We start from the raw sequence: 23,035 nt of genomic DNA on the forward strand, positions 1-23,035 counted from the left end.
AATTTTAGAGTATTTTAGGAATATTTTGGTTTTTAACACTAGCACATTGCACTTATCTACAAAACACACTTTAGGCAACCAGAAGTTAACAAATACCAGATGGATGTATGCCAATAAGCACAACTGACCTTATGTAAGTGGGTCAATTATAAGATACGTCCAGGTATTTAAACCTGGACCTTTGACATTTTGAAATTTTGAAATTTTAAAACTTTGGAATTTTTTCTGCGTGTTTACACTTTCCATCATTTGCATATTTGCACAAATAATGGCAGCTATTCAGTAGTCCAATGTATTATATTTTAGAAACATAGGGAAACTATTTTAATGTTTTTATTGAAACATTTATTGGTTTTAACCTCTAGTTTCTTATTTGTACGTTGTGATGAATATGGTATGTTTTCTATGTACATGGTTGTAAATACGAGGTGTTTTTTGTGCTTGTCACTTTAAAAACACAAAAAAACAAAAAAAGTAACAACCTATTTAAACCTATCAAGCACTGTACAGCGCGTCATGTGATCAAGATCCCTAGAGGATCGAAACGCATCAGGCGAGTGTGAGGGTGCAAGGGGAAAGGACAATAAACTGATTTTGCACGTACCTGTGGTCCGTCCTCCATTGGTGTTTAACGCCGGAAGCTTTGCAGCGATTGGAGTTTAGCATATATATATACACACACACACACACACACACACACACACACACACACACACACACACACACACACACACACACACACACACACACACACACACACACACACACACACACACACACACACACACACACACACACACACACACACACACACACACACACACACACACACACACACACACACACACACACACACACACACACACACACACACACACACACTCATTGGGGCGGGATATTTAAAACCTTGCAGGTGCGGGGTGAACTTTGCTGCCAATCTCCTTTTTGCCGATGTCAGTGAGCAAGGGCTGTGCGAGCCCGAAACGCGTTTGGCGATGAAATAATTTCAAAAGGCAAAGCTGTGATTATGCTAATTGATACTGTTGTACTCCGTGCAGTCCTCCAATAAAAGGAAAAAAATCCCAACGTGTGGGCGCCTCATGCTTGGAGCAACTTTCTGATGGATATATATATATATATATATATATATATATATATATATATATATATATATATATATATTATCTACTGGCGGTCGCCAGTAGATAGTTATAGTTAGGACCGTGTTTCCATAGGAAATCCGCAACATTCTATTTGGAATAACTTTGGCGCCGGTTGACGAATCCTTGCGAAGTTTTCAAAACTAATGGGTCGCTACGCTCCGCTCCTACCCTGAAAGTCTCGGGGGGATTCGTCAAGCGGGGGCTGAGAAAAAAGGGGGGTCCCAAAACGCGTTTTCCCCATGCATTTTCCCATAGGACCTTTAGTTCGAGCTACAGCCCGAACGGCTGAACAGAATTACTTGAAATTGGGCAGAGAGGTAGTCCTCAGGTCAGGGATGTGCCTTTTGCAGGTCTGGTGTAAATCTGTTCAGTAGGTCCTGAGAAAATAGCATTTAAATCAATATATATATCTGTAAGCGCGCTCCGTGTGCTTACGGTAAGCTTACCGTACGCCTACGGTGCCGTGCGCGAGCTGAATTCTGATTGGTGGTTACATGACTGTAAACATTCGAATCGGTCAAAATCAGAAAGTATCGGCTGCCATTTTCTGTCTCTCGCACTGAAAAACAAAGGTTGATAACATGAAAAGGGGGCAACGAAGAGAGTTGCAGACCCCCTAGCGTTCGTCAGGGGGTTCACGAAGGACCAAAAAGTATGAAAAATAAATTTAATAATTTTTTTAAAAAATCGCGGAGTGCGCGTACGGTAAGCTTACCGTACGCGTACGGTAAAAAAAAAAAAAAAAAAAAAAATTGAATTAACAATCACATTTAATATATAAATCTAAGGAGCCCCAAGGGAGAAAAAAACAATTGATATTTTGTAAAAAATGGAGAGGCGTGCACGGTACGAAATGCGCAACGTGGGCGCTCGGTGAGTGAAGCGCACCGAGTGCCCACAGCGCGCGCACGGTGCTCGAAGCGCACCGTGCGCGCAAAAATTAAAAATAAATACATAACTTAGCATTTAAAAAACCGTACAAATTCACTGAAAAACCATAGGTTTCACACACGTTATAGTTAGGAATTAGCATTTTAAAAACCTTGCAAATTCACTTAAAAAACCATAGGTTTCACACAAGTTATAGTTAGCTGTACATTTCACTCGTAAAAAACCAATGAAATTCCACGTTATAGTTAGATCAGGTAACTATAACTTGCGCGACCGCAATGCACAATGTGTCATTTCAGATGTCATCATTGATGTCATGAGTGATGTCACTGACCATGTCATAAGTGATGTAATATGTGACGTCATCAGCAGTGCATTGCGGTCGCGCAAGTTATAGTTACCTGATCTAACTATAACGTGGAATTTCATTGGTTTTTTACGAGTGAAATGTGCAGCTAACTATAACTTGTGTGAAACCTATGGTTTTTTAAGTGAATTTGCAAGGTTTTTTAAATGCTAACTCCTAACTATAACGTGTGTGAAACCTATGGTTTTTTCAGTGTATATATATATATATATATACACACACTGTCAAGGTACATACATGTGGAGGTAGGTATAGAAAATCTATATTTAATTTTCGATCTTTTGTCCTCTATAGTTCCATACCGCAATATTCTGTCTTCGATACTCAGAGGGCATAGAGTGATACGTATATGAGTAGACAACTTTCAGCTAATCAAGCCAAAGTATGGTCTAAAGGTCTGGGCGAGCACTGTTACTTTGATGGCCGCAATAAGGTGTAAATGCCAGAAAACAGGATGGAGGAGGAATAATAAAAGGCGTTGTGGCTATTTTTATAATTTTCTTTTTCATTCTTTGCATTTGTATATAGCGCAAACTCGACCCGAGGGTATTGGAGCGCTTTACATGAGCACCAGCTACATTACACAAGGACACATTCATTTTGTGTAGGCATGGGGAGATTAAGTGATTTGCTGAGAATCACAGGAAATTGAGCGTGGCCAAAACTCGGAATTTCCAATGTTGGCAGCTCTGGCCGTGACGTCACATCCTTTCCCTCTCCTCATTTGCTAAGACTGGAGAAACTCCAGCAGTCTGAGCACTCCTACAGCCTGGAGAAAGGAATGGCCTTAGTAAGAATTAAAATTGCACCACTGGGTAACAGCTAAAGGGTATCACATATCCTTGACTCCCACTGCTCACATATCTTATGATAAGAGCCTTTCCCTTTCACAAAGGTCTTTCCTCGCCTGCCATTAAAGCATATATAATGGGTTTGTTTCCATCATTTTCTGCCGTTCAAAACTTGCAGTATCCTTTTATTTATTAAATGGCACACCTCTATGGTATTTTAAAAAAGAAGAACAATTACAATACAGGCAGAATGGCTTCCAGTAAAATAATAGAAGCAGAAACCTGTATGTACCACTTAGACCCTCATTGGGGCCCTGGATTTAACCCCATTAAGTCCTCCCTGCCTTGCCTGAAGTTACCATCACCAGGGTTGCTGGTAACTCTGGTGCAGAGAGGGAGAATTAACATAGACTACATATAGAACACTGAGGTTCTGCTGGGAAATAAGAAATTCTCAGGAAACTCAGTAATTCTAGGTCAGATTCCCCTATTGATCCCTCGTTCCTCCATGGTATTTCACTTTGAGGGTTTGGCATGAAACTAAACAGATCCCTGGTGCTTTCACGGATTTCATAATTCCTAACTAGCGTTGCCGGGCCATCAGAATTAAGAGGGTACTCATGAGGGCCTTTCAGTGCCTCTGTGGGTTCAATGACAGAAACAATACAGTCCTCTTACTTCCCCTAATCAAGACATCCAGGGTAAAGAGTCATACTGTGTGTCCCATTCATGTTAAATTTCACCATGTCCTGTGCCCAGCAAGAATACTCTTATCCACTCTCCTATTTCTTTTTTTTAATTTTTTTTTTTTATTGAAATATTTACGTCATGTCATTACAAACATACAAAAGAAAGAAGAAAGAATCATGAACAGAGGCAGGTGGCAGTGCAGGTCTCGAATCGCAATAGCATTCGATCCAGTGTGATCGCAGGGGCCAAGTAAACATTTGTGTACAGTAGAATATATGTCTGATCGCTTGTACATAGGGCAGGGACATCAGGCAAGAGGTCAAAACACAGTATAAGTACCCATTCTAGGCGTAGGGGCCCCTTCAGACATAGATCACCCACGCACTGCAAATCTCCCACAGTGCAATCCCAGCCCAGACATTTCGTAGAAACAGTACATACAAACGAATCACGCAACCTGGAGTGACGTAGAGGAGAGACCCAAAGGAGCCGCCCTGAGAGAGAGGGGGGAAAAAAGAGAAAAGAATCAGCCGCATCCACCTCCACACGTCCATAGCAGCACATCGCCCACCCTATGTAGGATGTACGTCCTGATCAGCGGGATCCGGGTCGGCAACGGCCAGGGGGGGGGCGTCTGCTGTCAGAGCCTCCGGGTACTGCAGTAAGTAATTCTGTAATGGACCCCAGATATCGGCAGGGCGAGACCGGGTAGGGAGTAATTCGGAGTATGTCAGTACCTGCTCCTGGCAGTAGACCAGGTCTTTGAGCCACTCCTTAAATTTCGGAGCCCGTCCTCGTCCCCACCGGCAAGCTATGCGCCGTTTAGCCAATAGGAGCGCCGTCGCAACAAATCTGCGACTCCCACGCGGAATAGGTTTGGTATATCCCAATAGCGGCTGTATAGGATCGGGGGAGAGGGGCAGCTGTACCATTAGCGAAATGGCAGAGTACACATGTGTCCAATAACTCTGGATATTGGGGCACGCCCAGGACAAGTGCAGGAAGCCCGCCTGGGGGGCATGGCATCTCTCACAATTATCCGAGTCTTGCAGCTGGAATCTGTACTTGGTTACCGGAGTGCAGTAGAGACGGTTCAGGAATTTAAAGTGTATAATACGGTGTCTGCTACTCGCAGAAATCTGTTCCGTCTGTAAACAACAGTATGTCCACCTGTCATCACCGAGCTCCAGCCCCAACTCCCGCTCCCACTCCTCACGGGCTCGGGAAACATCAGGTGTAGCGTCAGAGCGGACTGCATGATACAGTATCGAGACCAAATGGGAGGGTGAGGTGGCTTGTAGGAGCCTATGTAATGGGGCCACGGTGTCTGGCTCGATCGGGAACGTCGGCAATATGGCCTTCATGCCATGCCTCAGTCTAAGGTAGGTAAAGAGTTCTAGGGGGGTAGGCGTGTGTCCTTCAAAGAAGTGTGTCCGGTCACGAAAGCGCCCATCGGAGAACAGATCTCCCCATCTTTGGATTCCCAGCTTACGAATCAAATCTTGAAACAATCTCTCTTGGAGTAGGGGAATCTGCGGGTGGTAGGCAAGTGGGAGAAGAGGGGAGTACAGGAACGGACTCCCCACCTTCTTTGACAGCTCCAGCCAAGCCCTCACCGTGCCCTGCAAGGCGTTATAGCTGGCAGTGGTATGAGGGAGCACACTGTGCAGTAGGCCAGGCAGGGGCAGGGGCGCCGCCAGCCAGTCCTCCGCAGCGAGCTGTGGCATAAAAGCGATCGGGTGGAACCAGTAGTACGCATAGTGTGCTTGGGCGCAATGATAGTATAGCTCCAAATCCGGTATATCGAAGCCTCCGTGTGAGTATGGAGAGGTCATCGTAGTCCACTCCAATCTAGGTCTCTTCCCCCCCCAAACTAACCGAATCAGTTCTGATCGCAATCGGGCGAAAAAGTGCCTGCTCGGGGGGAAGGGAATGTTCATATACAAGTACAGTAGCCGGGGAAGCACCACCATCTTAATCAGGGCTGCACGTCCAGCCATCGACAGAGGGAGCGCGACCCAGCGGTCTACACAAGAGGAGACATGCAGCAATGTCGTGCCATAGTTTAACTGCATGAGCTCCTCCCTATCTCGAGAGATCTTAATGCCGAGGTACTTGACTTCAGACTCGCTCCATTCTATGGGATAGTCGGGCGAAAAGGTCCGACAGCCATCAGTCAGATGGAAGATCTGGGACTTTGACCAGTTGATGCGGACGCCTGACATCTCCCCGTATGTCACGAATTCCCGGAGGAGTGGGTTTAGGTTGTTTTGGGGGTCCCTCACATACAAAGTAATATCATCTGCATACATCGACAGCAATATCTGTCGCTGCTCACAGAACAGCGCTCTGTTTTGATGGCGCTGTCGGAGCCGTGAGGCGAGAGGCTCAAGCGCCAGTGCAAATAAAAGTGGGGAAAGTGGGCATCCCTGCCTGGTCCCTCGGGCAATTCCGAAGGGCTCGGACGTCCTACCATTGACCAAGACCCTGGCACATGGACTGCCATACAGAATAGCTATCCATCTCAGGAACACCAGAGGAAAACCCATATGAGACAGCACAGCTACCAGGTAATCCCACTCCAAGGAGTCGAACGCCTTCGTGGCATCCAAAAAAACCGCCACCATCTGGAGGCTAGGATCTACATTCTGCAAAACTGCAAATAGCGTGCGCAAATTGTGCGACGTCGCTCTTCCGGGTATAAAACCCGATTGATCCGGGAGTACTAACCCCTCCATGAGGAGCGTCAAACGATTGGCCAGAGTTTTAGCAAGGATCTTTGCGTCACAATTAAGGAGGGACAAGGGCCGATATGAGTCCGGGGAAGACGCCGGTTTACCTGTCTTCAAGAGGGAGGTAATCAGCGCTTCTCTCATGGAAGGGGGAAGCTCCCCCACCGTGTGGGCCTCGTCAAATACCTCTTTTAGTATCGGGGCGAGGATGTCAATGTAAGATTTATAAAATTCTATCGGGAGTCCATCTAGGCCCGGGGCCTTCCCTGAGGCCATCTGCATTATGGCCTCCCGAATTTCGTCAACCCCCAGGGGAGCCATTAAGAACCGTCGTTGTCTGTCAGAAAGCCACCCCAATGTAATCTCCCCCAAATAACCGTCCAGCTCCGGTGCGTGGGCATGGGTAGAGGTGTACAAGTCAGTGTAGTGGGCAACAAATGTTTGCATTATAGACTGGGAGTCCCGGTGGAGTGTCCCCGAGGGTCCCTGGATCTCAAGGATATGGTTGTTGAAACGGGGCGGACGTATTGCCCATGCCAGGAATTTACCCGGCCGTTCACCCTCTCCGTACCTACGAGCCTGGAAGTGCTTCCCCCTAAACCGAACCTCTCTATCTGCCGTGCCTTTATAGTCAGACAATAGGTCTCGGAATTTGGCCTGCGCCTCTGCATCAGTGGAGAACGTGGGGGCGTTCTCCAGGTCCTTAAGGTTGGCCTCTAGTTTACGAAGGCTGTTGCGTAGGTCCCTGAGGACTCCCACCCCTTTCGAAATGCACAACCCCCTGATCGTGACCTTAAAGGCCTCCCAGACCACAGCAACACTGTCCACCGTTCCACCATTTCGCTGAAAGAAGCTCTCGGTCTCCTGTGCAATGTCCGCACGAAAGACCTCGTCCAACAGTGTAGAAGGCTGCAGTCTCCATGACATCGGAGAGCCAACGAGGTCAACCAGTTCGACACCCATCAGGACCGGGGCATGATCAGAGTATGTGCGCGCAAGGTGTTTTACCCAGCATATCGTGGGAGCAAGGCCCGGGGAGACCAAGAGATAGTCCAATCTCGCCCACGTGGCGTGTGCAGCCGACCAGTGTGTGCCCTCCAAGGTCGCCGGGTGCCTAGAGCGCCATGCATCCAGCAGATGACGTTCAGTAAGAAGGTCGTGGACATATGCCTGCGAGCGAGAGTAGTGTTGAGGGCCGGGGTTTGCCCTATCTTTCGTGGGATCTATAGCTACATTAAAATCACCTCCCCACACCAAGTAAGTAGAGCCTATGCTCAGGATCTCCCCCCAGAGCGCATGCAGACAGTTCGGGTCATCCGAGTTAGGGCCATAATAACACGCCAGGGTGAGCGTATCCGTACCCATGCGTCCCCAGACAAGACAATACCTGCCCTCCCTGTCCGTCCGGTCACCCAGGTGCACAAAGGGGGTGTGTTTCTTAATGAGGATTGCAACTCCTCGTGAGTAAGTGGAGTAGGAGGAGAAGGCACGGTGTATGGCCCACCTTGACGCAAATAGCGACTGCCGGGAGGGGTCTAGGTGCGTCTCTTGAAGGAAAGCCACACTTATGTGATGTCTGTCCAGATACGCCAGGATCTGTCTACGCTTCCTCGGGTCCCCCAAACCCCGCACATTCCAGGTCAGAAAATTAAGCTGCCTAGTAAAATCCCTGCTTTCCCGCGGATCACCCATGGGAAACTACAATTCTCAGACATAGCAACTCCATGCCGCCGCCGCCCCCAAAATGATGCAAAATGGACAATGCAACCACCACAACATACCAATTAATACTAACAAACCTAAAAGAATATTCCCAACTCCTCCCCCCACCCCCCACCCACAGCAGCATCCCAATCATGCCATCTGAATAGTCCCCTTCCTCCCCACCCCAAAACAAAACCCGTCTATAGCTGACGCCACAGGGGATTAACATTTAAACTAAAAGACAATGGGGTAATACCCTTTGGAGGTCAGTCCAGGTGGAGGCACTGTATCCCCTTGACCCTTAGGAGTGCGTCCGGCCATGGACCGAGCCCCCTCCCGGGACAAAGAGCGCCCAGCGAAGGAAGTAGTCCTGAGAGTCAGGTACGCGCTAAATGGATGTAGGACTCCAGCAACCTCCCCCCACCAGTACAGCAGCCAGGCCTTCAAGTCCCCATGACATAGTCCGAGGCAGCATACATCTGCAGCAGCTTACCAAGCGTCGAATATCCGCCCTGGATGCGTCAGGACCGCGACCCACCGCCGTCACTCCGAGGCCGGCGAGGCCGGGTTGTCCAGTTCGCGCCTCTTGACCCGCTTCAAAAATTCCTCTGCCCGTTGGGGTTTAGTGCAGAAGATTTGTTTCCCCTGATGGGTGATGCGTAAGCGAGCTGGGTAGAGCAGCGCATAGTCAATCTGAGCAGCCCGCAACTTCTGCTTGACCTGTACGAATTTCTTCCGCTCCTCCTGGACCACTGGAGTAAAGTCAGGAAATATGGTAAAGGCAATGCCGTCGTACGAAAGAGTCCTCTTCTCCCTCGCCGCCCGAAGTGCCGCATCCCGGTCTCGGAAATTCAGCAAACGGGCGATGATAGGGCGGGGGGGGGGGCCCCCGGCGGCGGCCTCGGAGCCAGCGACCTGTGCGCCCTCTCAACGATGAACTGCGGGGATAGGGCGTCAGCGCCCACCACCGCACGCAGTAGGCCCTCTACATAGTCCTCCATCTTGCCTGTGTGGGTCGACTCTGGTATGCCAAGTAAGCGAACGTTATTCCTCCGACTACGTGCCTCTAACTCCTCATTCTTGGCCGCTATCACGTGGAGGACTTTGTCCATGCGCGCCACAGTGTCTGACAATTGTGATGTGCGATCCTCGGAATCAGAGATACGCCGTTCCGTCTCGGAGATGCGCTCCCCATGACTGTCCACCTTATGCACAATCGAGTCCATGCGTGACTGCATAGAGTCCATTTTGTCCACGATGGTCGCCAGGCTTTGTCGCATATCAAGTAAAATAGATTTGACATCGTCGCCCGCCTGGACATCCACCGGTGCCGGTCCCCCCGCACCGGCCTCCGGCTGGGACCTGGTGGTCTTTTTTGTTTCGAAGGTGAGGCGAGGCTGACGGCTGTCCAGCTTCCCCATGACGGCCTCGGCAAGCAGACCACAGCAGGGGCAAGGAGATGGCCGGGAAGAACAGATTACAAGGTAGTCCACGAGGTGTAAGGGGGATCAAGGGGGAGCGCAGTCCCGTCGGGGCAAAGGCAAGCCACCAAACCGGGCACAGGCCCACCTCAACCCCCACGAGAGCGCCAGCAGGACCCCTTCACCACCGGCGGATGAGCGCGCCAGGGACAGGTCCCTGCGCCAAGAGTCGCTCTCGAATACCCAGGGCCGCCACGCACCTCCACAACAGGCCGCCCGCCACCAGGACAGCAGGAGCGCCCTCCCTCCGGACCTCCAATCTCCGTGAGCCAACCAGGGGGGGGCAGAGGGGCCCAGACCAGACCCTCCAGGCACTCACCGCAGCCGCGGCCCTTCAGCGAGGATCCAGTCCGAGGAGAGAGGCAGGCTTCGTCCTCCAGCCCCTCCAGGCCAACAGCGATCTCCGCAGCGTCGCCACAGCCTCAACGCGGATCCAGGCGCAGGCCCCTCAGAACAGAAAGCGATGCAGAGGCAATCCACAGGCCTCCGCCTCCAGCAAGCAGGCCTCGCGGGCCCAGGAAGACAGCAAAAGCCTCCGAACACCGCACCACGCCAGGCGGACAGGTAGGAGACCCCAGCAGGGAGGGGGGGGGTCCCCACAGCACAAGGTAGGCGAAGCGTCGTCGCGCTGGTGCAGTGTCCAGGAGATGGCCGGGGGAGGTGACCGCCGCGATCGTCACAGCAGCCGGCAGCTCACTTCTGCCACTCGCGTACCTCCCAGCCAGTTCTCGGTGCAGTCGCCGTTACAGCAGCTGGATCGGCACAGGGCGAGGGCAGCAGCCGGAGCACACGCAGCCAACCGCGACTGCAATGCAGGGCAGCCGCCCGCGGCCCAGGCGCCGGATGAGAGGCCCTCCGTCCACAGGCGCAGCGCCGCTCTCACGTAGCGGCCGCTCCCCGATCACAGCTCCAGGGAGACTCTCGCGCCAGCCGGCACAATCAGCAGCAACCTCTCAGCTCGGTCCCACCGAGTCCCCCAGGGCAACGCAGGGCACAGGCAGCAGCAGCGGCGTACGGGACTTCACCAGGGTCCGTTGTAGCAGTAAATCGCGACTCTCAGGTAGGATTAATGTAGGATTTCGGCGCTGGGCTGCGGGAGCTTCACCTACAGGCAGCCATTCCGCTGTGCGCCACCTAGCGCCCCTCTCCCACTCTCCTATTTCTCTTATGCTTATCTTGAATTTCTCAATGCCATAGTGGTGGACAAAAACTTTGTCTAAGCCACATCAAGCTCAAGTGCTTTGGCCTCCTTCCTTTTTCTCAGGTTCCATAGTTTGAAGTGCCTCCACTATCCCAGAGTTTGCCCACTGACTTCTGAGCACTCTGACTTTGGCAGGTAGGAGAAAACCACACGCTCCCTAGTTCGCTAAAATGCTCCTTGATTTTGGTGAACCCCCTTTCTCATTTCTTTGGTGCTGTATTAGGAAAATATGTATTTTGTGCCCACAAGAGGAGTGCACTTGCTTGGCTTTCACTACATCCAGGATAAGATTTCTGTCTTCATTGCCTGAGATGTTATAAACTTAGGTGGTGCCACTCCTCTCGTTTGACCTTGGTCCGAAAGTATCTTTCCACCTAAAGCAGGATCATCTTTATTTTTATAACCAGCTGCTTTGGAATACATTGAACAATGATGACCAAAGGTTGTCACCCTCCTTTCGGTAAGCTTAGAATTGCATTTCGCACCATCTCAAGAAATTATTCAAATATTCTCTCCTAAAGGAAAGTACATTTTGTTCCTTGACCAAGACATTCATTTACTTATCCATGGTATCTACCTTGTAGTCTAGTTTCTCCTCTCAATCATTAGGCTCCTTAATCTTCCATCCCAACACTAGCAGCCTTCTCCTCTTGGGTACCTACCCATCAAAAACTTGCCCAATTAAGCGAAGCAATCAGCACCACCAAATCAGTCAGTAAGAGAGTGGTTGATCACAGTCCCCTATACCCTGCTCTAGATTTGCTCTTTTGGTATCTGGGGATGTTCCCACAAGTGTTCCATTTCCCTCGTTTTGCTTCCTCTGAGCCCCTTCTATGCATCTTTCTTTTCTCCACTGAATTCTCAGCATAGTGCCAATATGGAGGTCCACTCACTTCGCATTTCACATCGACAGTCCTCCTGAGATGCTTGACCTCAAGATGCTGGCCACTTGTCAGATGGATGGATGGACCTTCTTATCATTTCTCACCTTGCTATAGTGTCTGCACTGTGCATGACTGACATAGTCCTATTTCTAGCTCAGAGTATCACTTCAAGCCTCCCTTCCTAAAATGGAGTGGTGATGTCATCGGCCACTACACACGCACAAGTTAGTGTGAGAGTCTTGACATTTGTGAGTGCCATCAGGTTCCAGCAGCAGCAGCAGAGAATCTCTTCCAGCAATGGCTCTCAGCCTAGGAAAGTTAGGTTGCCCAAAAGGGTTTGTGCCTTTGTGGCCTGTGCCTTGCTCGGATTCCTCTTGGCAATGTTTTGCTGGGGCAGAGAGCGTTAATCCCGGGTCAATTTCACCATTGAGGCTTGCTACTGGGGATCCACAGGAGGATCACACAACACCTGATGGTTCAGCTATCAGATCGGATACATTGTGTGCCAAAGTGGTTGGTGTGTCCTCAAGGTCAGTCCCATCCACTGTCAAAGTTCAAAGCAGGACCATCTTGGCAGCCCGTAAGTCCTTAAAAAACAATAAGCCTTATTAACAAAAAAGTTGGAAAATTACCTGTGGACATCTCCATCTCTACCTGAACGTTCTTCTCTGGCTTTCTTAATTCATCAACATTCCCAGAAGTTTGCCTGGAAAGTTGGCTAGACGCAGTCTTCCAGCAAACTCCTGGGAAGGTCAGGTGACTTTTCAAGTGGACTCCTAATCCTGATGTGCCGAGTTCTCCACAGCAGACAACTCCACACCGGCAATAGGACCTCATGTGCAAATGCAAACAAAATTCTCTGTGGGAAAGTATTTTTCACCTTGGAAAAGGCCTTTCCTCTACACCTTTATCAAGCATGGGGGTGCTCTGTTTCCCTCCCCACGCTAGAAGTGGAGTTACTCCAGCACTGTATTGGAATAAATCAGAACATGTCCACGGTGGAAAGGTGAGAGAGAGGAGTTTGGGAATGCCCACAAATGAAGATGTTTGTGGGTATTCCCAAACTTCCAAGGTCAATGCAGGGAACGCGTTGGAACACCCACTTCCTACACAGTGAGTAGTATTTCCGCCCAGAAATCTCTGCGCCAGCTGTGGACACCCATGTCCTCGTAAATAACTTTATGCCTGCCACAAAATCTCTTTGTGAATAGGGTGATATTTTCTAATTATAGGTTAGGACTTAAGGGCTGTCTCGTTCCATCATGTTTTGTGGTGTATACTTCTAAGTACGGCTTCTGGTGAAGACTGAATCTCTTGCGAAATGTGTATTCACTTTAGGAGTTTGAATGTGAGTAATATCCACCGTACTCTTCGTTACCTCTAGGTTTTAGATATATAGATTTTGGGCCTCACTATTAATTGTGCACCACTTTATTCACCTGAAGGAAACTGTCTCCAAACTGACCTTCCAAGTAAAGAGATCTGGCCACTAAAATTGGGCACTACAGTCCATATGTGGCCTTCAGAACTCAAGTCAGTAGTCCATCCTGAACTCCATCAGAGATGTGTAAAGTGATAACATAGCCTCCTTTTTCTGTTCTCTATCCTTGGGCAACTGAAATTATGCAGAACTGGAGGACCAGACTGAGTGGTATTATTGATTTAATTGTGCACCATTAAAACGGAAATTATTGGCATAATGCAACACAGTCTGAGGCAGTATTTCACTACCGTATAATTTTAACGGACCTTAAATTAGTCTGAGCAGAGCTTTCATCTTCTTAGTACCAGTTTAACACCTAAAAGAGAAACCAGCAACTAAACGTTAAGTACTTGACCTTTGCATAGTTTGTCTCTTCACAGCACCTTGTGTGGGGATTTTTAAGTAACTTTTGATCTGTTTGAGCTGAAACCTGCACATGGCGCATGGAATATGTGCTAAATGGAGTAAATCTTACTTATATGAAAACATTGCAGACACACGATCATATAATGGTCCTGGGTATAATTCTCTCCTGTCCTGTCGACAGTCGCCTTGCTTTTACCATGGTCTTGCACATCATTTTAGACAATCTGATGATATCTGATGATGTTCAATGTGATTGGCACATGACCCCTTACTTGCCTGGTGACCTCTATGTCCCACCTCCAGTATTTTATTGGTCCTCTGTTTCAATGGATGCCTTTGCACTTGGATGCCATAAACTATGGCTGTCTCTGCTAAGCTACTGTCATTGCATTCAAAACTGCACTTCACTATCACATTCCGGTCCTTCTCCCACAATAAAACCAGCAGAAATATACCCCACCCTCATGCATACAACATTGCCTCCTAATTAATGTGCAGAAAGCGATGGAAAACCAACCACTCAGTTCAAAGAAAGATAGAAAAGCCCTTCAGAACAGCCAGACATAAGACACCACAAAGATTTCCAAGATCAAATTCATTTTGCATTGATATTTGCCTACACAAATCACATCTAAACTAAACCCTGAGCAAATGCTGTACTAACTGCACTTAACTACACCACCTTGGTATTCAGAGATCCCAGCTTGCGGCATACCCAACTGAAGGCTCCTAAGAAAATCTTTTGGCCCCAGTACCTACTACTTTACAAATTAACCACTTCTGGAAATCCAGCTAAAGAACCCAATCAAATGTTCTTCTTTGCACGCTACTGTTGACCCCACAGTCCACTCTCTACAAGGCGTTCAGTTGTTCTGATTTAATAACTGACTCCATGCATTACCCCTTCCACCCCCACACCACGCAAAGGCTCTCACCTGCCACTCGCTGAAGGTGACGGCTCTCATTGAGGTATCTTCATGAATATTCAGGAACTTGACTACACAAGCCGGGACATCAATAGGCCAGCTATAAATCGCCAGGATCAGTAGTAGAAAGAAGACGCTCCTCACGTTCCAAAGAAACCTGCAAGGAAAATCCTTAATTGTCCTTAAACAAGCTTTACTCTATAGACATTAGCCTTAAATAAGCATCGCCAGTGCACACAAAATTGGATCAAGAGGGATCAATTGCAGAGGATAATGAAAAGTGCAGATACTGTGGGGTACCCTAGGTATTCCCTATCCGGTTCTGGGTCAATCTTCTTGAAAGCACACGAGGGCCAAATGTGTTCTCCATTGTGATCAAAGCTACAATTTCAGTCTAAACAAAATCTTGCAATGCTGAACTTGTGGACTTGGAATTACATACCCGATTGGGAGTGGGCCAGGGGCAGGAAAGCACCCACATAAAATAACTCATTGTTGCAGTGGGTGGGAAAAGGAATTGATAATGTAGGAGTAGAAAGAAAGTGTTAAATAGCAGAATAGGAGTAGATGGGACTGGAAGATGGCATTGCATGTGGGCTACCAGATGATCCCGTGATCAGAGACACCGTAATAAGTCAATTCTTTCTTTTACAAACCATTGGAATTTAGAACCTAGTCCAATTCATTGAGCTAAGGTTTAGCAGGACAATAACTTCACAAGGCATTGGGTTGGTAAATGAATGGCCATGTTGGGACATGGTGTTCCTGGTGGAATGGAGTCACCTGGTAACCTAATGTGTAAGAGAAATCTGCTAGAGGACAATGAGAAGAAACTTGGTGTTAATGGACTGGAGAGGAAACTGAAAGTATGCTTTAGAGTTGGGGAAGTTAGGACTCAGCATTGCTTTTCAAGATCACATCAATATATCCCACTCAGTAGGGTAGATTAGCGGGACTCAAATGATGCTGATGCATTGAGTCACATTTACTGATTTTACGTACCCAAGAGAGTGCACAGAAGCACGATGGATATATATGACGCAGCAACACATTATGCTTTCTTTCTCATGAGCCATCATTTTCTGTAAAATGGCAACATTGTTTGGAAATTTTTAAAGTTCTGCGCCAGTGCTTAGTAAGAGAAGGGTTGATGTTCTTTCTGAGAAGAACCCGAGCAGTTCTCCTGCTGCATTGGTGTAAGGGAGTCTGACACGAGTAACAACAGCCATTAAGAGTCACCCATGCTAAGCTGGTGGCACTAAGCTGCATACGTAAATTGTCTCCAAAGACAACAAGTAAACAAGCACTCAAGCACACTTCAATGACATGATAGACCTTGAAAAAATAAATAAATAAGCTGCCAATCCCCAGACTGTCAAATTCAAGGAAATATTAATGTAATGAGCACCAAGCATACTAATCAGACAAAACCCTTTGACTGTAGAAAAAACATTGCATCCTTTAAGGTAACTTAAGTTGGAGATTCAGGGAGGCTTCCTGGAAGAAGGAAGAAAAGACAAAAGCAAACAAGCTGGTAAAGAAAAGGGGTGCACAAAGTGAGAAATCATCAGGATCCCAATTCTAGGAAGTATCAGATAATGCTCAGGCGGTGCAGCTTCTCAGGTGGTAAAGATGCATCACTCCGTGGACAGAAGACAGGCAACCAACAGGACTGCTCGTCTTAAGACGCCAAGGAGCACTCTGCCCAGAAAATGGTGCACTCTGTACCATTCTACTCTTCGGGTCTTGTGGTCCAAAACGGATGCACGTACTCTCAAATGTACAGCCAATTACAGAAGAGGGCTTGTCTTTCCTACAGAGTATACCCTTGTATAGTTCACTAGACAAACTCTCTGACACTGTAGCCCAAGGCGAGGTTTCCCACTCTGTGAAAGAGTCGGGTCCTGTTCTAGCACCCTCTGTGTGATGAACAATGAGATTACATAGAACCCTACACCTTATTGTACGGATTGAGAAAGAGTTTCATATACCTTTCGGGTCATCCATCGGGGAGTTCCATTCCCTACTGTATACTTGGGCTATTTAGGAGTGGTCCAATATATGATGGAAATCTTACTTGGTTCAGGCCAACCCAGGTTTTCCAGTCTTCAAACGAGGAAGCCTGAGAGTCAGCAGGCCTAGTGCTACAGCTTCTGTTAGCTAGTCCTTGCCTAGCTTCAGAAAAAGAGTTTGGATCTAGGCTGACCATGGAGACTGCTTATGAACAGATTGGTTCAGGGAACACCATGGAGGTTCATGATCTGCTGCCTTCTCTCCCAGAGCACAGGCCTCTAACTACAAAAAATTAGGAGGTTTGGCAAAGGAACATGGAGGAAGCATGTGGTTTTATCATCCTCTCCTTCTGTCTCCAAGCTCAAGGTGGACGGGCTTGGTAGGATTGGATTGGTCAAGGATCTAAGTTGGGACAAGGGTGAAGAATGGATACACGCCTTTCAGTCACGCACACAAAACAGTCTAAGACATAAAGCAGGAGTTCAGTGAGCCTCAGGAACTGACGCTAAAGAGGTGGTAAGCACTGGTAGGCAAGATTACTGCATAGAAGGGATGTGACACAAATGGTCTCATGCACGCTAGTATACAGGAGCATTTAGCAAACCATAGATTTAACTGGTACTACAAACTGATCAGTAAACCTGTACCTTGGGAAAGCAGAATTGTAGGCCATTCATGGCCTGCACCATAGTGATGAAGCAGAGAGGACACAAATTATATGGCAAGGTGAAGGTCTCAGGTCCTCTACTCCCCCCTTTTGTTCCGCATATTCATACAGCCCTCACAAGGAACGGGCAGTCCAGTCTCTTTACCCAAGCTCCATATTTTTTGGGTCTGTGGTCTCCTGTTACAGTATGTTTCTGAATAATTAAATGCCTAAACTGTTCCTTCTTGATACAGCTAATGCAGCAACCTCACTGGGTGACACCAAGTACTGCTATTTCCTCTTTCCCTAGCATACATGTCTTCTCTTTTACAACCTGGTCCTTGGACCAGGATTCAAGGAGAGGCCCCACAAAGGTTTTGGCCCTTGGCCCCACCAAACCTTCTGACAAACCAAGGAACAGGACTGTCTTACCTCAACAATGTGGTAAAGAAATTCCAAAAAAACCTGCCAGCCGCAGTGACCAGAAACTTGATGGCAAGAAGGAAGAGCAGGACATGCCGCTGCAGCCAGTTCTTCTCCCGCAGCTGTTCGGAGGCGCATATACCACGCAAGGCGCTGAAGAAGGAGACTTTCGGGGCAGCGGTGGCATTCCCTCCGTGGGCGAGAGATTCAACACTGCTGCTGCTGCTGCTTCCAACCTCTGCTCCTGTGGAGACAAATGCCATGGGTTGATCCAAGGGGCACTAACTTAGGGGTGGATTGGCCTAAAGAATACCTACTGAAAATGTCCAGCTAGAGGGAACCATAATATCCGACCGGCTGCACTAAATTAAGTGGCATTAAGAGCAGCATCTCTGAAACAAACTTGAAATTGCATGAAAAATAAAACCAAATATTTTCATCACAAAGACAACATCATTTTTGCACCTGCTTCGAATTTTATTCCAGGTTTTTGAAATCTGCTATAGATAATATCCCTTTCCTCAGCCCATCAATTGGGCATTTTGACATCTTCCTGGTACAATTGTCATATTTTTAAAAGCCCAAATAAAGCAATCAAAGGTATTTTTAAAACTTGTGATGTGTTTAAGCTAAACACACAAGATGATGGACGGAATGTTGAACATTGGCAAAACATTCACCCCCAGTCACAGATCTGGGTTTAATCCATCGTTATTTTGCTCACCACGCCACCCCAGTTCAGACATGGCCATATGCAAATCAGTCTAGACCCTGTGCCCCATGGGAACAGTCCAGCCCGAACTGCCAAGCCATGTCTTCCCTGGACCGGAATCAAGCATCCTAGGACCAGTTTCCGGGTTTCACCCCTCTTCAGCCAGGATAGCTTGACTCCAGTGGCGTAGTGAGCACGGGACCCACGTCTGGACATACCCTTCCCACATAGGGCGAACAGCAAAACACACAAGATGATGGACGGAATGTTGCACATTGGCAAAACATTCACCCCGTCACAGATCTGGGTTGAATCCATTGTTATTTTGCTCACCACGCCACCCCAGTTCAGACATGGCCATATGCAAATCAGTCTTGACCCTGTGCCTCATGGGAACAGTCCAGCCCGAACTGCCAAGCCATGTCGTCCCTGGACTGGAATCAAGCATCCTAGGACCGGTTTCAATGTTTCACCCCTCTTCAGCCAGGATAGCTTCACTCCAGTGGCGTAGTGAGCACGGGACCCACGTCTGGGCATACCCTTCCCACATAGGGTGAACAGCAAAACACACAAGATGATGGACGAAATGTTGCACATTGGCAAAACATTCACCCCCAGTCACAGATCTGGGTTTAATCCATCGTTATTTTGCTCACCACGCCACCCCAGTTCAGACATGGCCATATGCAAATCAGTCTTGACCCTGTGCCTCATGGGAACAGTCCAGCCCGAACTGCCAAGCCATGTCTTCCCTGGACCAGAATCAAGCATCCTAGGACCTTTAAGCTAAAAACATTTAAAAATCAAAAGGTGAATGATGAAGCAGATCCATATTTTTTCTCAAAAAGCAGTGGCCGCAGAATAGCATAAGGACCTCATTTTGTGTTTGGCCGGCCGATGGATGGCCAAACCCACAGTGGGGGTGCGGGTACTGCCGCACTAGTGGTCCGACCGCCCTATAACAAGTTGGGTGGTCGTAACACCATGGGACCACTGCTGCTGCCAGTGAGTCTGAGGCCCCTAATATGCTGGCGCTGCCTCTGCGGCACTGCCTAGCATTTTACGAGTTTCCTCACCACCACAGTGTTCATGGTGGTGAGCTCTCCATGAAAAATGTGGGGTGAGGAAACAAAGGAGGCCCTGCAGAGACCCCTGGTGCCTCTGCGCCATGGGATGCATACAGGGGGCACATGGTGTGCCTCACTGTCTGTATGCGCTCCAAGTTCCTGCAGGGCATAGATTTTACAATCCCTGCCCTGCAGGAACGTGCAAAGGCGTTCCCATTGCGGTGCCTTGCTAATGATGACGTATGAGTTTTAGCACTGCACTGCTGTGGGCCAGTGGCCGCAGGACCGCTGACCTGGATTCCTGTTGGAATCCCGCAGGTGGTCGCATTATGGCTTTGGCAATTTGGCAGTGAGGCCCTGGCGTGGCGGCCCACTGCCACACTGCCAAAGTCATAACAAGGCCCTAAGTCTAGTGGCACTGACAACAGGGAATCAAGGTTTTTCATCGAAAGGCTAGTAAGGCTAGAGAGTGACTTTATCCTGCTAGCACCCCTGAGTCAGACTTTAGGCTGGTCTAGCTCCATAGGGACTACAGACAGCAGAAGCTACAGACAGCATTTAATTACCTCCTCTGCAGATGAAAATCAACCATCTGAAAAGTCAGAGTAACGCTATTATCAGAGTGCTCTTAAAGCATCATGTTGTTATATTGGACATTTTTTCTCTAATGGCAAATGGCAAAGTGATAGTAGGGAAGTGAAGGCAAGTCAAGTCAAAACAATGATTTGGAGAATAAGTAGAGCATCTTCTAAACAATTACAAAGTTTAAGCAAAGTTTGCATCTCCCTCTTCCTGCTTTATCTCCTTAGGGGCGAAACCCCTCTAGTGTGGGAAGTTATGGGCAAATGCACCTTCCGGTAGCCCCAGCTGATTCTGAATTCTATAGGGTGCAAATATAGGCACTAGGGTTGAGACAATAGGGTTAGTAAGGTTGAAAGGGTCATTCAAAGTAAATAAGTTAGAGTGGATGCGACCGAAAAGGTAAATATTGTCTCTCAATGAGTCTGGTGGGACTGGTAGTAGAGAGAGGAACTCCAAAGGGCACAGGGACAAGCATGGCTCTTGTTGCTCAGCCATGTTGAATGATGGTCTCTCAAGTCGAAGGCGAGACTAAAAGTCTGTCGAGAGTGGCTTCATGATTCACTTTATACCAGTTTATCATGACCCACTGCTTCAGGCTGAGCTGCCTTAATTTTAGGAATATTTCCAGTGCATCCTCTTTCTGGCTTTTAATGGTCTACTCATAGCTTCTATGTTGGACTTCTTATGGCTGATCTTTGTGTGCTTCTCCCCTGATCTTTTGCCCGCCACAGCGGAGAGTCATTTCAGAGCTGCTTCTTCATTTGCAAATCTTTTTCTTTCCCTTAGGATGCTCTCTTTGCCTGGTTCAGGACTACTCTCGCTTGCACGCCCGTCTCAATGAGCTCTCCCTTCAACAACTACAAGGCCCTTCTCCTTGACTTTGTAGCCAGCCGCTGATCAGGAAAGAAGGCACAGCCCTCCTGTCTCTTGTTAGCTTGCCCTTCTTTGGGGCAGACTTCAGAATCATCTCTCAGGTACTCATATCATCTTCATTATTGTTAGACTCTCTTTTTAATTTTCCTGCATTTTGGGTCAATAACTTTTCTGGATACCTGTACTGACAGCTTCCTGTGGTTGGTTCAGTGATTCAGGAATCGTATCTATTTATTTAATATAGATATTTTACTAGGGTTCCCATTAAGCTAGACTTTGTGGAGGAGGCTTCGCATGTAGCTATGGGGATGATCAAATTAGAGCTATCCCCTCGGTAATTGGATGACCGTCTTGTGTAGACATGAAACTCCCCCTTGTCTCTGCCTATGGATGATCCGCTAGTGTCGACTTGAAACTCCACCATTGCTCTTCTTATTGGTCACTTTAAGGTACCCTGGCAATGGGTTTCTAAACTTTCCTCGATGTTTTCCTCTTGCTTCTGTACTATATTGATGTATGTTGTACAACCAATCCTAATTCAACCCTTCAAGATGGCCTCCATTGAGATTCCTGCTGTTCTCTGAATGTTAGCTTCCCAGTGCTTGTCCAACCTTTCTATTGCCTTCTCAGCATGGATGGTGTGGCCATCACTGAGATGTATGAGGTCTAGTATTTTTACTGGCCTGACCAATATTTTCATTCAAACAAAGGTACAACAAAATCAGGAAAATCATTCTCTCTTTGAAATATAAAATGAAAGTAAAAAATACAAGATGAAAACATTATTTATAGGTTTTATGTAGCTCTAGCTCACGGGTACTCATAGTACGGCCCGCGGGCCGGCGGCGGCCCGGCAAGCCTTCCGTGGCGGCCCGCGGACCTTACAGACATCATACCTGTGTGTTTTTACATCGCCGGTTGCAGCAGCGTGGAGCTTCTGGGGCCCGGGCGATTTCTTTTAAAGACCATTAACTTTTAAATGAGGCTTTGTTGAATTTCACCTCTTCTTAGCGCCCCTGATGCAGGGGCGCTAAGAAGAGGTGAAATACAATAAAGCCTCATTAACAAGTGAATGGTTTTTAAAACACCTGGGTGCTGCGGCGGCTGTGTGTGTTCTCGGAAGCTGTCTCAGCGCGGGTGAGGTGTCAAAGGGTGAGGAGGACAGCAGGGTGAGGTGACGGAGGGCAGCAGGGAGTGAGAGCAGCAGGTGAGGTGACAGGGGGAGGAAGACAGAGTGCGCAGAGGGAGGAACACAGAGGGAGAGGGAGAGGGGGAAGACAGAGGGAGACAGATAGGGAGACAGAGGGAGAGGGAGGGAGACAGAGGGGAGGGAGGGAGAGCGAAAGGGAGACAAACAGTGATTCAGAGAGAGAGAGAGAGGGAGGGAGACGGAGAGAGAGAGGGAGACAGAGGGAGGGAGACAGAGAGAGGGAGGGAGACAGAGAGAGGGAGGGAGACAGAGAGGGAGAGGGATGGAGACAGAGGGAGGGGGACAGACGGAGGGAGAAAGATGGAGAGAGGGAGACAGACGGAGAGAGAGAGAGAGAGAGAAGGAGACAGGGAGACAGAGAAGGAGACAGAGAAAGGGAGACAAACAGAGTGAGTGAGACAAAGGGGGAGAGAGAGAGTGATAGAGAGAGGGAGGGAGACGGAGAGAGAGTGGGAGGGAGACAGAGATAGAGAGGGAGGGAGACGGAGAGAGAGAGGGAGACAGAGAGAAAGGGAGACAGAGTGAGTGAGACAGAGTGAGACAGATGGAGGGAGACGGAGAGAGGGAGACAGAGGGAGGGAGGGAGACAGAGGGAGGGAGATGGAGAGAGGGAGGGAGACAGACGGTGAGAGAGATAGAGAAGGAGACAGGGACACATAGGGAGGGAGACATAGGGAGACAGAGACAGAGGGAGACAGGGAGGGATAGGGAGGGAGGGAGGGAGAGAGAGGGAGAGAGAGAGAGGGAGAGAGAGAGAGGGGAGGGAGGGAGTGAGGGAGCCAGACAGAGAGAGAGAGGGAGGGAGACAGACAGACAAGAGGGAGACAAAC

General features: G+C 48.4%; 1 protein-coding gene across 1 annotated transcript in view; it reads right to left on the reverse strand.

The window, feature by feature from the left end:
- The window catches only part of LOC146812663 (SUN domain-containing protein 3-like), a 134,630-nt gene that overhangs the window by 69,035 nt on the left and 42,560 nt on the right, over positions 1-23,035 (reverse strand). Inside the window, exons 3-4 of the mRNA XM_085619771.1 lie at positions 17,771-18,005; positions 14,689-14,836 (exon numbers count right to left, since the gene is read on the reverse strand). Coding sequence (XP_085475897.1) covers positions 14,689-14,836; positions 17,771-18,005 — 383 coding nt within the window. The remainder of the gene's footprint in view (positions 1-14,688; positions 14,837-17,770; positions 18,006-23,035) is intronic.

This window comes from Triturus cristatus, chromosome 7 (assembly GCF_964204655.1).
Source record: "Triturus cristatus chromosome 7, aTriCri1.1, whole genome shotgun sequence".
In the NCBI taxonomy this organism is placed as follows: domain Eukaryota; kingdom Metazoa; phylum Chordata; class Amphibia; order Caudata; family Salamandridae; genus Triturus; species Triturus cristatus.